Genomic DNA, 15814 nt, shown 5'->3' with positions numbered 1-15814 from the left:
AGAAAAGTAAAAAAATAGTGTCTGTCTTTTTATAGATGGGGAACAGAGGAACCTGGTATAATTGAGACATATGCTTTAATTAGAGTGGCACAGGCACTGTGTGATAGCAGGCCTATCACAGCTTGTCTGCTGCAGAAATAAAAAATGCAAGTTTCAGAAGAAATGGGCACAAAACTTATGATTGCCTAACTCAAGGACAGCATATCTTCTTCTAGACCAGAGGCAAAAGCTGTAACCTATAATTTGTCTTGTTTCCTTCCACCACTTGCTGCCTGTTTTGCATGGTTTTACACACCCATTCTCTGCACCCAAATGTATTTATAAGAAGGGAGAGGAGAAATCTGATCCCAAATGTCATCCCCATTTGTCAGAAACTGCCTAACTACCAGGTAACTTACAGGTTTCACTGGGAAGGTTTGACCCAGCCTGAGCTTCTTAACACAGCCTCCAAGGAATCAAAGGTGAAGCCAAAGGGCCCATTGTTGCAGTCCTCTTTAAGATTAAACATCTCCCTGTTTAATATGCTGAGTTATACTCACCTAAGCACCAGCATGGAGCTGTTGACACAGTACTAGGGAGTGATTTATCCTGCAGGCTAATCTCTAACGAAATTAATAATTTTAAAATCTATAAATACCGTGTGACTAGACTAACAAGCTATTAACATTACTATTGGAATTCAGCATTTTAAAATATATATTAATTTTGTGTTAATTTTAAAGGGGGGAAACCAGAATTGTTTTCTGGGAAAAGCAGGAACAATAAACCTTTCAGTAGAAGTCACTGAAAATGATTCAAATAATATGGTTTTTATGATATATCAAGTATTTCCACTAGAAATTGAACAAGGAGGAAGCATAATGTGAGTGAGGTTGTATCTCTGTCCTCCTAACAGCAATGAAAGGGTCTTATTTATCTTGAGGTTCCAGTATGGGATTTGTTCCCTTTGTGAAGATACAGTTTTCAGGCAAACCTTGTGATTTACACCTCTCATTGAACTCTCCAGCTGACTGCTTACCCAATATTGAATACATCTAACTCTCCCAGGTAACGCTGGGCAATTTTTTAAGGAAGAAACTTCATGCTCTTGCCCTGTTGAATAAAGGACTGCATTAAAAGAACAGGGGCTCAGGGGCAAATCTAGGCAGGATTATCAGAAACAGACAGGTTGTGTGTCTCACAGCTAACATCAAGGCACTCAGCTGTCACCCCAAGCCTGAAGCCGAAGCCTGGGGCACTGGAAAAGCAAAGCAGACGTCAATCTTGTTCTACCTTTTTTAGAATACAGGAATGAGCAGGTTATAGATTAAATATGGAGGCAGTGTTTTCTTCCTCTGAACATGGACAGTTTTTGAGGACAATGGGAGAGGAGCTTGGACCTTAGGTATGTTTATTATAGCATATTTATTCAGTTCTTACAATATGTTTCCTGCTGATCAGGACCAAAGAAAAATAATATAGGCCATACTCATATAAAGAAATTATTATTGTAAATTAATTATCTTCTGAATATTTTCTTTTAAGTTATTAACATTATTAACCAGCCTTTTGGTGTGTTTATATTAGGGCTGTCCTGGTTGCACTGTAACATGCACAGTATGGTATTACTACCACACTAAAAAAAGTTAGACACAAATTTGGAATGTACAAAATGCATGACTTGATAACCTACAATATTATGAAATCTTTTCCTAAGCAGAAATTTGTATATATCTCTGGCAGTGTAATATTTCTATCGCCACATTTTGTCAAGCATACATAGTAACATATAAATACTCAATTCAAACAGAAGCATAATCCTTGCAGAAGTTCCTACCCTCTATGCTTGTTAGTGCTGTTCCCTGAAGCTATTTCTTGACAATACTGTACACCTTTAGTGACAATCCATAGCTTAAGCCATGTGGCTCAGCGATTTCAAACTAGTGAAGATGTGCAAAAAGCCTCTCTGTGCTCTGTTACATAGACCTCGGTTCTGTTAAGAAACTGAATTTATAGTAAGGACCTGTGTTTGCTGGATGTAACGCTCATGCCTGTGACACCGCTGATCTCCAGTCAGAGCATGTTGCCTGTTCCGCTGCAGTTACCCAGACAGATGAACACACGCATGCAAATTCTGTGGTGCAGTCACGGTTTGTGGTACTCTTTGAAAAACATTCCCTCATTAAGTTGAACCTTGAAGCTCCAACAGCAAAATTTACAATGTTTGGAACAGTTAAAAATGTTGCCCTTCTGTTACAGAAAATAGAGGTAAGCAGGGTGGAATAACCAGGGCACAGGGAAAGGCTCACTCTGTTACGAAATCTATCTTTCCAAAATTAAGAAAACATTTACAAGTAACAAGTATTATGAAGTAGTAGTTAATTCCCTACAAATCAAAATGAAAATGTGAGAAGGCAGGGCTTCTTTTTCAGACTCAGAGGAGGATTTACATGCCAATAAGTACATTTCTTTCCTGCTGCTGCCTGCAAGCTTTCTTTCAATTGCATTCTTAGACTGCCATGGTTAGACTACTACTAGCACTGGCTTACGAACAGACTGAATCTCAAAATCATCTGTGATCTATTGCTACAACACCTACAACCTCTAGAACTGGAAAAGACTGAAGAAATTACAGGCTCTATTTCCAGCTTAACAATGTTTTGCCTGTATAATGCCCAGTGCAATTTTTGAAAAAGCATTAACAAAGTATTATTGTCATTGCAGCATTTGCTAAAAAATACATCACAGCGTAGGCGATGATTATTTTTCAAACATAGGGCAAAGCTTGTGGATAAGTATATTATGGCATAATTCCTAATACTGCATTCAACACATGTGATCTGTTCTTTCCTAACCGGTTCATTTATGCAGAGGGTTAACATTTTTCTTGGAATTTGCATCTAAAACAAATGTATAGTAATTAATTTACCTATGAACTTCTTGATAAGAATTGATAAAAGGTTTTAAAATATTCATTCAGGATGCTCAAGTCTGGAATGGAAACTCTTGTATTTGGTAGTAACAGTAAAACATTTAAGTACTCACATAATGAATTACCTAGTGACCATGTGGAGCACTGGAGTTGAATACCGAATGGCTTTGCCATGGTTGACAATATCTAAGAATACCAAGATACATAGTTGAAACAGCAGATGCCTGGTGGGCTGCTTAATGGTCAGGGAAAACCTGAGTGATTCAACAATGCTATCTTCTCCTAAAAGTTTGTGACCGATTCATGAAAAATAACCTCTCAGTCAAAATTTGCCAGAGTGACAAATTCCCCAAATTGCCAAAAGGTGGCTTCACTCAATAATTTCTTTAAATGGCTTATGAAATTCTGCTCCCCTCAGAGTTGCAGCACAGGAGAGAATTCCACAGCTACAAATCTCAGCACCTCAGTGCTGGGGAAGTACACTTAAATGCTGGAAGTTGTTCTTCCTCACAATGGGAAGGATAAGTGAAATCTTTGCTTCCTGTTCCCCAGGTTATAGGTATCAAGCTCCAGCTGACCACTGGGAAAATTTCAGAGATCAATTATTCCTCCTGTAATGTTAAGTGCAGGTGTTAGCCAAGAGAAATTTCTCCTGGATGTGCTGACATCACTTTAGCCTGTAGGACTTCTTACAGCATCACCTTCTCAAACAGCACTTTGATCCTCCCACAGTCAAAGTGAGTCAGTGGCACAGAGTTTGTTGCAGCAGGTCTGCTTCCAAGTGTGAGCCATCAAGAGACACTAAACAGGGTGAGTCGTATCAGCTATCTTGATATTGTCACGACCTTTATCAGCTTTACGGCTACCATGAAACACTGATCTTTAGAATGGAAACGATGATAGTTGAAGTCAAGCCAGGGTTAAAAGCTAGTTATTACTGACAAAGGGCCCATAATATCAGCTTTTTCCTTCTTGACAGCATGTCTCTCCAATAACAGCACAAGGAAAGGACCTATTTTTGAATGAATGTGCGTGATTATTTTTTTTCTTTGCATGAGCGGAGAACTAAAGCGAAGATGCCTCTCTTGAGCAAGGGCTCAGATCAAATGACCTCTAGAAATCCCTTCCGACATAACATTTTTCTACAGCTCTGTGACAGCAATTCTTTCTGTCCTGCATGTCTCCCCTGCTAACTTATGAAGCTACATAAAGTGACTGCATAGGCTCTGGGCATTGGTCTATACAGCAGCTAGTTCAGAGACAAACACTAACCTGTTAGGTGCTGTTTTGAGGTATTTTCACTCACCTTCTACGTCATCCACCACCCTTCATTTTTTGTGATTGACACAGAAGGAGCCAACCTGGGAAAGGAGAGTAGCTATTGCACAAAGCTAAGTGGGCGAGATACACATATTCTACAGCAGCTGTATTTCCTTTCCCTATAAAACCTAGAACATAGCTTTGAATTTACTGGACAGGATAACACTTTTCAGTCAAAAATTAAATATTAGGTTACAGGAGATAGGTCTATGAAAGTACCAGTTCACTGCTCAGTCAAAAAAATGCAAATCAAATCCCAGAAATCATTTAATACAACCCTTTATTCACCATGTTCTTTTATAAAAGAGCTGGATTTCTTTAAAAAAAAAAAAAAGACAGATGCTTTGTAACTGCAAACAGGGTTTGCTCATTTCCTACTACCTTTCTGAAACCCTGATACCATTGACACAGGAAAGGGTTGCAAATCATTCTATCAATGAAACAGGTGGATAAGCTTACTTGAGGGAGCTTGTCTGCACATGGCACAGGAAGCAATGTCTTTACTTCTGGTGGAGACTGCCCCATTACCATAGTGACTTCACATCTATCACTCCTGAGTTTATGTAAGCTTGAGAGTTGCATAAAACTTTGCCCTGTGCAACCAATGGTTTTTTCTGTGAACCTCTCTATGGGTACCCTTCTGCAGACCAGAAGGAAAGGCACAGAGATCTGTTGCAGCTTGTCAACAATACAGGCAAATCACTACAAAGCATTAGAACACAGGTATTCCAGTGCCTCACACTGTACCTCAAATGTGTTTCATCTCCAAGGACTGAGAGCTAGAAACTATAACCACATTTACAGTTGAGAACTTCGGTGGTCTAGCAACAAATGTAGTGACTTGAACCTTGTATGCAGATGGATATCTGTTTTTTCAGATATGCTTCAGAATGAGAATTCAGCTTTTGCTTACATAACTGTAGATCCCCAAAGGTATATTTTAATCTTTAGCTCCTGTTGTGGGTAGGCAAAATTGTTATTATTGCTTCACATTATCTCTCTTTCCTTGGAACAGGATAATGTGGATCTTGGTGACCTGATGTTTTCACTCTGCTACCTTCCAACAGCTGGTAGACTAACTATTACAATAATAAAGGCAAGAAATTTAAAGGCAATGGATATCACAGGAGCATCAGGTAGGAATGAATTTAATGCTCAATGTGGATTTCTGTCCCATTTCCCTCCTGAGACACAGAATTCAGCACCGTCAATTCCCAGAAACTAATTTAAATAAGAGTTCATAGATGACTTTTAAATACTAGCAGGGAGCTGCAGAGCTCCCAGAAAGGAGCTACAAAGAAATAGCTGGTTTTACTACATTCAGGAGTTTAAAATAATTATAATTCTCTTGAGAAATATAAGCCACTAATTGTTACACTTTGAATTATATTTAACCATACATCAGAAAATCCCACTGTGTAGAATATTGTCATCTTCTGTCTGTCCTACAAATCTGTACAAGTAATTAGGCTGTTATAAATAGGCTGATACACAGGCTGTTGTATAAAACAGTCATGTATAACACGGTTCGGTGGATATTTTAATACCCTTTGAGAAGTCAGTACACAACAAGAAGCTTCTTGAACCTAAACTGTTCATTATAAGCAGTCAACCAGGTAAAGCTTTCAAAGCTGCACTGCCTCCCAGGCATTCCATGGTAAAAAAAGAAGCTCAGATTCCAGTCAGGTCCAGGTGACTAATTCTGCAAGCAGGTATGGGCATACAAGAAGACTGCACCCTTCACTTTCCATTTATGTTTGCTTAAAAACAACAAAAGAAAACCAACATTGTTCTTATGATTCACACAGATCCCTACGTGAAGGTTTCTTTAATGTGTGAAGGAAGGCGACTAAAGAAAAGAAAAACTTCCACCAAGAGGAATACCCTTAATCCCGTTTACAATGAAGCCATAGTCTTTGACGTCCCTCCAGAAAACATTGACCAAATTAACTTGTCGATAGCTGTTATGGATTATGACCGGTGAGATACCTGTAGCTGTAAAATAACATCATCTATTGGCTTATAAAATCTTGCACAGTAGATTTGCATCCAGAAACAAAGTTGTCATTCTTTCCCAATAAATGGGAAATTAATGTCATGTTGAGTTTGGTAGAAGACTAAAATTTCTTGGATCATAAGGCAGAATTTCCTTTCTAAATTTTAAAATATAGATTTGCATCCATAACTGACATAACTAAGCTGCATATATGTTTGCCAGAACTGAAATAACTGAACATGTAGTCAGTCCACACACTGATGTTCTGTTTGTGCACAAGTATGCTAACCCCTTAGACACATGCCTCCATTTCTAAAATTGTGGCTTAGAGTTTACTTGTATTTGCAACTAATTACAGAACACAGGCAAAGAACTTTTTACATTCTTCATGCAAAAATAAAAAACAAATGCACACAGACACACAGTGTATGCTATAATGGGGAAAATACTAAATTATTCCGACTAGTGGGAAATGCAAAGAGCTAACCTACATATTTTATAGTTCATTATATTTTTCAGGCAAGAATTAATTCTAAAAATCCATGATTAATGTTTCTAATGAAATATGTAAATGCTATGGTTCTAAAGGTAAAATTTTAAGAAAAAAATATTATCGAACATTTTCACAGTGTAGGTCACAATGAGGTCATTGGAGTATGTCAAGTAGGCAACGATGCAGAAAGTCTAGGTCGTGACCACTGGAATGAAATGCTCTCATACCCTCGGAAACCCATTGCTCACTGGCACCCTCTTGCAGAGGTAAGACTTTTATTTCTTGCTTCTCTATTACTATAACTGTGAATATCCTTCCATATAGCATTAGACATTGGATAAAATTTTATGAACAAAACCAAGATCCACATGCATGCACTAAATCCTACCAAAGGGCTTGGAAACTCTGATATTAAAGTCAAGCATAACACGCAAGTCTGCTCCTTTCAATTTTAAGGAGACAGAAAGTAATTCATGTCTTTAATATATACATGAAAACACCAAACATTATACACTGGATTAAGGGTTTGGTTTTGTTTTTTAAATAAGATCTTGGGTAACTTTCACTGATAATTGATATGAAGAAATGGACCTTGTTTACAGAACAACCAAGACCTATTTTTTTATATGTAACAACCTAATTTGACTTCTTCTCTCGTAACAATATAACATCCATGTCACTAGCACATCTCAAGGGATGCCTAACTGCACTGAAAAAAAAAATGTTTAAGTGTCTCTGGAGATCTGAGGCGCTGATAAGAAGCGACACAATCAGAAAAGCTTTTCAAGGTTCCTATGGTTTTTTTGTTTTGTTTTGTTTTGTTTTTTGTCTTTAGGGCCCTATTCAGCAGAAATGTTATGCAGGTCTTCTGCGCTTGGATGGCTGCCGAAGAGGCTTCCTCACCCTTTTAACCTATTCAGCAGAAATTTGGCATTCCTGTTGAACTCTTTCTTAGCCATATCCTCAGGGGCTATTCCACAGAGTCCAGTGGGGTAAAGATGTCCTTTTAATCCCTCTGTCTAATCCTCTCCCCAATACAGGGAATACTAACCCTGATTCATGAGACACAAAAATTCATCAAAGATCTAACTAAATTGCTTCCTAAGAGTTACCATGACTTACTTTTATTATTGCTATCACTGGCTAAAGTCAGGCAGTAATCCCAGTCAAAAGAAACTACTGTGTTTATGAACAGCCACAATGTTACCTGCAATGCTGAAAGACAGGAAAGACCATAGTATTCATATGAAGCCACAAACGATGCCATAAGCGCCTAATATACAGAGGCAGGCAGTTTGCAGCCTCTGAGCATACTTTATGCATCAGAGTGCAGCCATGTTACTAGAATGCAACTGAGGACTTCATCTACTTGGTTGTAAGCACTAACCCCAGGCATTTCCATAAATAATTGTTGGGCAATAGGAAGATGCTACAGAATGGCAAAAATACCACAGTCTTGCCCTGTGTCCATAAGCGATTACATTTAATAGTGCGTGGGGACCACAGCAGCACAAGTTTCAGCAGGGAGACCTTTGAGTGCTCACAGGCTCTGTTGCAGTCGGAGTGCACCATGCCTTTTCAGAGCATAGGTGCTGCCAACGTGCAAGTATGTTATGAAAGAAGATAGAGCAAAGTAGGGGAGCTCTGCCTATATTTGTGTGCCTTCAGTGACAAGCTAGCTACTGGCTGAAGTGCCACACTTGAAATGACTACCTGGGCATTTGGGGGCTGGGTTTAGAAAACACATCGCCCAGCTCTCAGCTGTAGCCAAGCAGTGATAGGAATGGCTTAACAAAGCACGTAAGGAGTAGTGTAATGGTTACTATTTCCCAGAATACGAGAAGTGTCTCTTAGCAGAAGTTGTGTACATCCTTATATCCAACCTGTCTTCCCTCTGATAAATTTTATTGCAGCCAGAGCCCACAATTAGGTTTTGACAGCTCTTCCCTTCCTACAGGCATCCTGTTCTTTTCATACATGCCTGGCTAACTTCTTTAGATTTCATTACTGTGGATTGCTTTTCATGTCACTGAGCTAAACAGAGACATATTTTTTTCCTTCCCAGGAATCAAGTGGGGGAGGGTGTCCAGCGCATCCAGGCTGTGCAGAGAAATATATACACAGCATATCATTTTGGTTCCTGAATCAGGATTAGACTCAGCGAGAGCTTCTGGAACCTCTGTGGCCACAGCCATAGGAACCTGAATATTTGCTGAATAGGACCCTCAGTCTTCTACTATGTGAAGAGCTTTTGGTTTCAAGTAGTGTAATGTTATCCACTTGTAGCATTAATTCTCCAGCTGACACTATTGCTACTGATAGATTATTTGTATGGTCGTAAGCATTACCCAAATTCAAGTCATAATTTCTGTTCATTAGAAAAACCCAGGTTTTACAAGCAACATGATAGCAATGAAAACCAACAAATATGGGAAGCAACAACAAATATGGTTCTTGTATTTGTAAAAAAGGTGCAGTATTGTGAATCAATAGCTTTCTAAGTCTTTTTTTTTCAAGAATTATTGTCATCAGACGTTTATTTTTTGATGACAAGTTGCATCCTCCATCTCAGTTGGTGCCTCCTTTCACCTTACATGAAAACAAATTAATATGGTTCTTTGCAGAAATCCTTCAAATCTGAAAAACTGAAAAAAAGTTCTGTTGGGTGAGAACAAGATACATATGGTATTTATAATGACAGTATGTTCTTTTAGAAAGAAGATAACCATCTGTATAACATGGAGGCTGTTAGTCCTCAACCTTTGTAGATGATTTTCCAGTCAATGTTTCTTAGTTGTGTCCATGCTGTTGCAAAAAGTTGGAAGCATATCACAGGTGGCTATGCTCTATCATACTAACAAGCACACACATGTGCGTGCATGTGCACATACACACACAATGTCATTTTAAAATGCTGTTCCAAATATATAGTGCCTGTGAAGACTTTCTTTATTATTTGTAGTAGAATTAACAGGGCTATTTTACATCGTGGTATATTGTAAATGCTGTCAAATTCTGACCATTAAAAAAAAAAAAAATCAAAACACTGAACTCTTTCACATTATATCTATGCCCCCCAAAAAAGACCCCCTGGGATAAATTTTTTCCACTTACTTAGCCATGCATGGAGTTCTCTCTTCCTTCAAACTTTCCTAGAGATAATTTGATTCAAGCTTTTACATGGGGATTTTTATTCAAAAAATGCAAATTCGAATTATGAGTATTTTATACAATCTAGTTGCCTGTTACGTACTTACAGATAGGGAGCCCTGGTCTTTATATATACGTCAGATAAGTTTATGTGCACACACATTGCTTGATGTCTTGTACATGTTGAATGCTCACCAAGCGTTTTGGATTTGCAATTTTGCTGACACAAATATTGAAGAAAATATTTGAAATTTTGATCCAAAATCTGCAAAATTAGTTTTATAACCTATCAATTGAGGATATTCCAGAAAATCAGAATTGTTAGTGGGTAAAGCACAGCTTGGCACTTGCAGGAAATCTTGGATCTGTTGTAAATGTGTGCTGCAGCTATAAAGCAGAAGTCCTGTGAGTACAGTGGTTTTCAAAAATCTCACGCCATGCTATGGAGAATACAGCTACCACATACAAGGATACACTTGGCAAACTAAACAACTCTTCAAAACTTGCCCAAGCAAAATTCCAGATGGGTAACTGGGCATTTCCAGAAGAAAAATACGGATATAAGGTTGCCCTGGCAAAACTATTTCACTACACTTTCAACTGAAGTTTTATATCAGCAGGCCAGTGATAGGATACAACGTTCGTACCTGTTCATGCATGATCCTCACTTCAGGCAAAATCCTGCACTCTTTACCCAGGCTTATCTCCCATGAGTCACATGGGGAGATGGGCATAAGCAAAGAAGGATGGAAGTATTCTTCCTTTGGAATAGAGTTCTTGGATTTCCTGGACAAATCATTATACGTGCATCCCTGCCTGGAATGCAGAGCAGGCAGCTGCATGCTTTCCCACTGCGATGTTAGCAACAGTAACTTCTGTAAACAGGAAAACACCTATGCAGAAGGCTCATTTTGTGTCCATGGAAGAGCACAGAGGCCTTTCTAAGATTTGTATCTAGCAGCTCAAAGGGGCATCAACTGAAAAGTAGTATCATTATAATTGCCAGTGGTTTTTTTATTTTATTACTACACTCAGTTTATTTATTGCTCAAGGGTCTGGCATCAAGAGTATGATTTTGAACACAGCTCTATTCAAAAAAAAAAAAAAAAGAAAGAAAAAAAAAGAAAAGAAAACTCTGTTCAGTGAGCATTTAAAGTGGAATCCAGCACACCTCAAAGGCTTAGGGATGAGGAAGAAAAGCTAATTTTGAATTAAATTCTCCTAATTCTTGCTGACTCATGACTTGCAAATGGTTATTCAGGCTGTGGCATTACTATGTGACTTTTACAAATACCTGCCTTATCACTGTAGAGCATATACGGAATGATAGCTATTTTCTGTATTTGGATACTTCACTCATCACCTTTATATTCCACTTAACCAATGCTATTCCCTAGACCTGAAATATTTTCATGTTATGGTTCTGGTGGGCCAGTAGACTGCTGCTCTCTTTGGACTGTAGTACAATAATAGAACAGCATATTGGAAGGAACAGAGGATATACTGCTACAAAATCACCTGAGGACCCAGAGAAAACTATGATCCCAATATTGTTCAGCCTTTCTTTTCTGAAATATGATTCTCAGAGGTAAATTAGTAGAAGGCTCACAGGAATAATTTCAAAGCTGCAACCCTCATTTGTTTTCTTATTTCCTGAGAATACATAATTACGCTGTATGACAAGTATCGTAATTCTAAAATAGAAAAGGAAATCCCTTAGAAATGCATCTCAGCAAGATTTTAAACCCACTTCACTCATTAACAATGTGCTATTAAACTGTTACTTTTAGTTTTCCATAGCAAGCCACCATTTCAGATGTTGTTTTATGAAAAAGAAGTGTGTCAATGGGAAAGCCTTCCAAGCTGCTGACACTGAGGCAGAGTATAATGGGCAGTTATGTGATATTCCCATGCCAAAATACTCACAGCACCACCCTTCTGCAGTTGAGCGCTCAAATATTTCTTTATCTGTTTCCACTGAAATCACAAGATATTAAAAGCATTTCTGTTCTCTTTTGTTTCCTTTTTCCCTGTAAATAATCCTGGCAGTGGACAAACACACATGCATCTCAATGTGGGGAAGCAGGCACTATCAGAACAGAAAGCAAACATGTAGCATAAAAGCCCCAGAGCTCAAACTGTTCCTACCAGTCGATGCGCACTTCAGCTTTCTATGCCAGCAGATCCATAAAACATCAAAGCAGTACATATGAGAAACTTGTTATATAGAGATCCAATTTAACTACCAGTAGGGAAACTGCTGGTTCAATTCAAAGTGAGACAACAGGAAAGGGCAATGCAAAAGAGTAAAAATTAAGAGGTTATTTTAGTTCACCCTTCTTGGCTTCAGGGGATAGTTGTTGTTGTTGGGGGGGGGATGTTTGTTGGTTTTGCTCTTTGTTTTTTTTGTTTGGTTTGGTTTCATTTCTGTGTTTTTAAAGACCAAACATGGCATGTGGCTATATTAACATGAGCACGCAAAGTTAGAGGTACAAGAGACATATTTACATGTTTATCACTTGGCAACATTCAAGCACTGAGGGGACCTATTTGCCATTGAAAAAAAAAGCTGCAAACTCTCTTTTAGTTTAAAAGTAAAAAACAAGGGAGAAACAAACAAGGGAAGGGAGAAAGAGGACTGGAAATGCAGCTGAAAAATCTGTTTGACCCAGTTAGAAATTTATCTGGAATTACTTTACTGTTAATGCATTTTGTTTGAACAGAAAGAAGTGAAAAAAACAGACTAGGTGACTCAATCTGAAGTGTCTTCAATTATAAGCTTTCTTCCCTTTAGAACAGTGCATTGTCAAATGATTACATCTCAGTATCAAGTGAGAAAACAATGGCTTTCTTATCTAGAAAGAAAAAAGCATGTAGAGAAAGTAATCCACAATAATGTAGAATTTAATAGAAGCCCTCTGTGCTGGAAAAAATGGCAGCAGGACAGACTTTGTAACAGCATCACCTTGAATCTTGCTATAATTAGTGCAAGGCCTTGCTTGCAGCCATAATTCTGTTCTGAAGTGACAGCCTTAGAATATGTGAACCAAGCTAGGCAAGGTGTGAATTATCTTGTAAGGGCACTGCACATTCAAGGCTGAGTAGTTTCAAGAGCTGCGTTTACAGTTAATTTCTAATACAGTGGGTTGGGCAAGGAACTACAGCTGGAAATTCTCCAGGGTCCTGCAGTTCTCTGAAAGGACCTCCATCTCCTTGAAGGTCCATAAAGAGCACTAATCCAGATGGCAGTGATGGGCACTATTCGGAAGAGGTATCATCAGGACATACCTCAACTGCTGCCCGAACAGAGCACACATGGCACAGAGGGGAAGATGACGTGAAGATGTGTAAGCATCAGAGCTGTTTGTTTGTTTGTTTGTTTTGTCTGGGTTTTTTAGTTCCTCCTTCTTTTGCTCAAATGTAGACATTGTAAAACTGGAATGTTTTATTCAGTTGCATGCTGGCCAGCTGTCATTTTTAATACCCATTGCAAAGGTGCGTGAAGAGAGGTGTGTTGTTTTGGTATTCTTTTGTTTTTAATAACACATGAACATTGTACTATACTTTATTATTTCTTGTTCAATAAATAGTCCTGGTATCTCTATGTTTCATGTCTAATTTTGGAGAGTAGAGCCATACCTGTATCAAGGCTCTCTCAATTAGGTGGGCATTTTGTTTGTTTAGTAGAAATAATGCATGATTCCTTTTGCAGTGATGGTTTGAGGGACAAAAAATTTCTTAATTTTATAATACATATTACAATCTTCTAAACACAAGTAAAAATGTACTGTGATTTATTTCTATGAATCTAGTCTGAACAAATAAGTTTTGATCTTAATAAAAACTCTGTAAGAAACTGTGCAATTGTAATTTATTACTATTTTGTATTAATATATTAAAGTTCAATTCATTATTCAGAAAGCCAGCAAACGCTTTGGAAATGTTTTAACTCAATTTTTCTCCACAGATGTTGTGTTTTGGTAAAATAAATGAGACCAGAGAGACAAAGCTGTTAAAATGACAGTTACTTTACAGTACTCAAACATAATTTGAGGGTTTGGGTACTGAAACATCCTCTTGTTTCACCTCATGGCCACAATCATCATTATAGAAAGATTTTGAGGGATATCAAACGTGAATATCATCTATACTTAAGAAGAAAATAAAGAAGCTACAGAAGTGCTTCTACCAAGTGACAATGTGTTAAATTATCAAAATTAGTATTTAGCATGGCAAGCTAGCAAAATTAACAATCCTCCTGTCAACACCTGACATGTAGCTCAGGGAGATTCCCAGGGGTCCCCTGACGGAGCCCAGAAACAAATAGAAAAGAGAGAACAGATGTATCTGGGATGACCACACAAACTACACCTAAGAAGGCGATACTCTTGTCCTTTTTTCTTGTCTTTTTTTCACATCAACTGAAATTATATATCCATCAGCAAGGGTTGTGCATGACATCTAATTAAGTAAGAGTTTCTCTGTCTCTTTAGGGATAAGCTCCATCTCTTCTCATTTGGAAGATCTAGCCTACTTGCACATATTGCATTAATAAAGGGCTGCTGATGTACAAAATGTGGCAGAAAACAATAATTTCATTCAACTAAGAAAGAATTGAATATAGTTCTGTTCTCTTCTTGGGACTATTTGATATCACGGACACATGGAAAACAAATGAGAACAGGCCTGTAGTTGATATTATCCTTAATAATGGTAACACCTTTAGGCCTGCATAGACTCCTGTTTTTCTGCATTACGTACAGGTACCTGTAAATGGCACTTCAGACAGCTGGTCAACAAGAGAGATGGAAGATTAACAAAGGACACATGTATAGGCATTTTGTCCCTGGCAAAGAATGTAGTGCTAATTATCCCTCTCTGCCTTTTGCTCTGTCAAAACAGGCCCACACATCTCTCCTTTCAAGACACTTTTCCAGCAGAATCATCCTTTAAGTCTTTATAAGTAGCCTACAGACTTGAAATGAAACTCTATTAAGACTGGGACAGCTGAAAGACTGATTGCAACAGCCTGTTAACGAACTGAAAATGAGAAGCCAAAGGTTGAGAATCCTTACTGCAAAAGCTTAATCAATAGCAAATAAAACATCCCACATAAGGTTAAACCTGAAAAGCCTAGTGATCCTGCGCAGCTAATATCCAGTGAGATGAAAATTAAGGGAGATGATACCTTATTAATAACAAGCTTTACTAGCAGCTGACTATGACTTTCCACAGGGGGAATCCTGGTGAGGACATGCAACAAAGTCTAAAAAGCGCCTAAAGTGATGGAACAGGAGCGTGAGTGCAAAGTGATGTCCCTAAAGAGCCGAAGACATGGGCTGTCTAAGAAATCAGTAACTCAGAAAGTAGCAGAGACGCAGAACAGGGACAAGCCTCTGCATCTAAAGACATGATCAAGTTGGCAAACTTCGTGACTCCAAAAGTAATCTTTCCAGAGAAGGAAATCACAGTGTCTTGTACCTCAAACTACTTCCATTCACGTCTGACAATATTGTCACTGAAATTTGTCATGGTGGGCCCTAACAGAGATTTCAAATATAAGCAACATGCAAATTTTTATAAGGCTTGTGGTGAAAATTCTAAGCAAAATAAAAAAATACCTCTCCGCCTTGAAACAGAAATCAGTAGATGATCGGGGTTGAATTCTTCCCTTGCATGGGTTGTGCAAATAGGAGGTTCCAACACTCAGAATTGAGAGCCAAAATTGTCCCTTACTAGTGACAAGAACAAAGTCTATTTCAGGCCACTGTTTTTATCACCCTGATCAGTATTCTAATATTGCCATTTAAACAGCATCAAATAATTCGCTGACTATACTTATGCATTTATCATTTCCAAATTAATTAACCACACACTTCAATCTGGTCCACCACATCATCCAAAAGGTCATGGCCTTAAACCACTTAATAACTTGCAAATAACA

The 15814-nt window shown here is 38.2% G+C and overlaps 1 protein-coding gene across 5 annotated transcripts in view; it reads left to right on the top strand.

Annotated features, from left to right (window-relative positions):
* SYT9 (synaptotagmin 9) overlaps positions 1 to 15463 on the top strand; it is a 73545-nt gene extending 58082 nt beyond the window's left edge. Inside the window, exons 4-8 of one of the 5 annotated variants that reach the window (XM_069803954.1) lie at positions 5247 to 5367; positions 6040 to 6211; positions 6857 to 6986; positions 7556 to 7712; positions 8786 to 13729. In XM_069803954.1, the coding sequence (XP_069660055.1) occupies positions 5247 to 5367; positions 6040 to 6211; positions 6857 to 6986; positions 7556 to 7663 (531 nt within the window). In that variant the 3' untranslated portion in view covers positions 7664 to 7712; positions 8786 to 13729. Of the gene's footprint in view, positions 1 to 5246; positions 5368 to 6039; positions 6212 to 6856; positions 6987 to 7555; positions 7713 to 8785; positions 13730 to 14772 lie in introns of those variants that run through there. The other 4 variants (XM_069803956.1, XM_069803957.1, XM_069803955.1 and 1 more) reach the window with 4 other exon arrangements.
* The last annotated feature ends 351 nt before the right edge of the window (positions 15464 to 15814 follow it).

Source organism: Haliaeetus albicilla, chromosome 16 (assembly GCF_947461875.1).
Source record: "Haliaeetus albicilla chromosome 16, bHalAlb1.1, whole genome shotgun sequence".
Taxonomy (NCBI): Eukaryota; Metazoa; Chordata; class Aves; order Accipitriformes; family Accipitridae; genus Haliaeetus; species Haliaeetus albicilla.
This window is presented reverse-complemented; position numbering and strand designations above follow the sequence as displayed.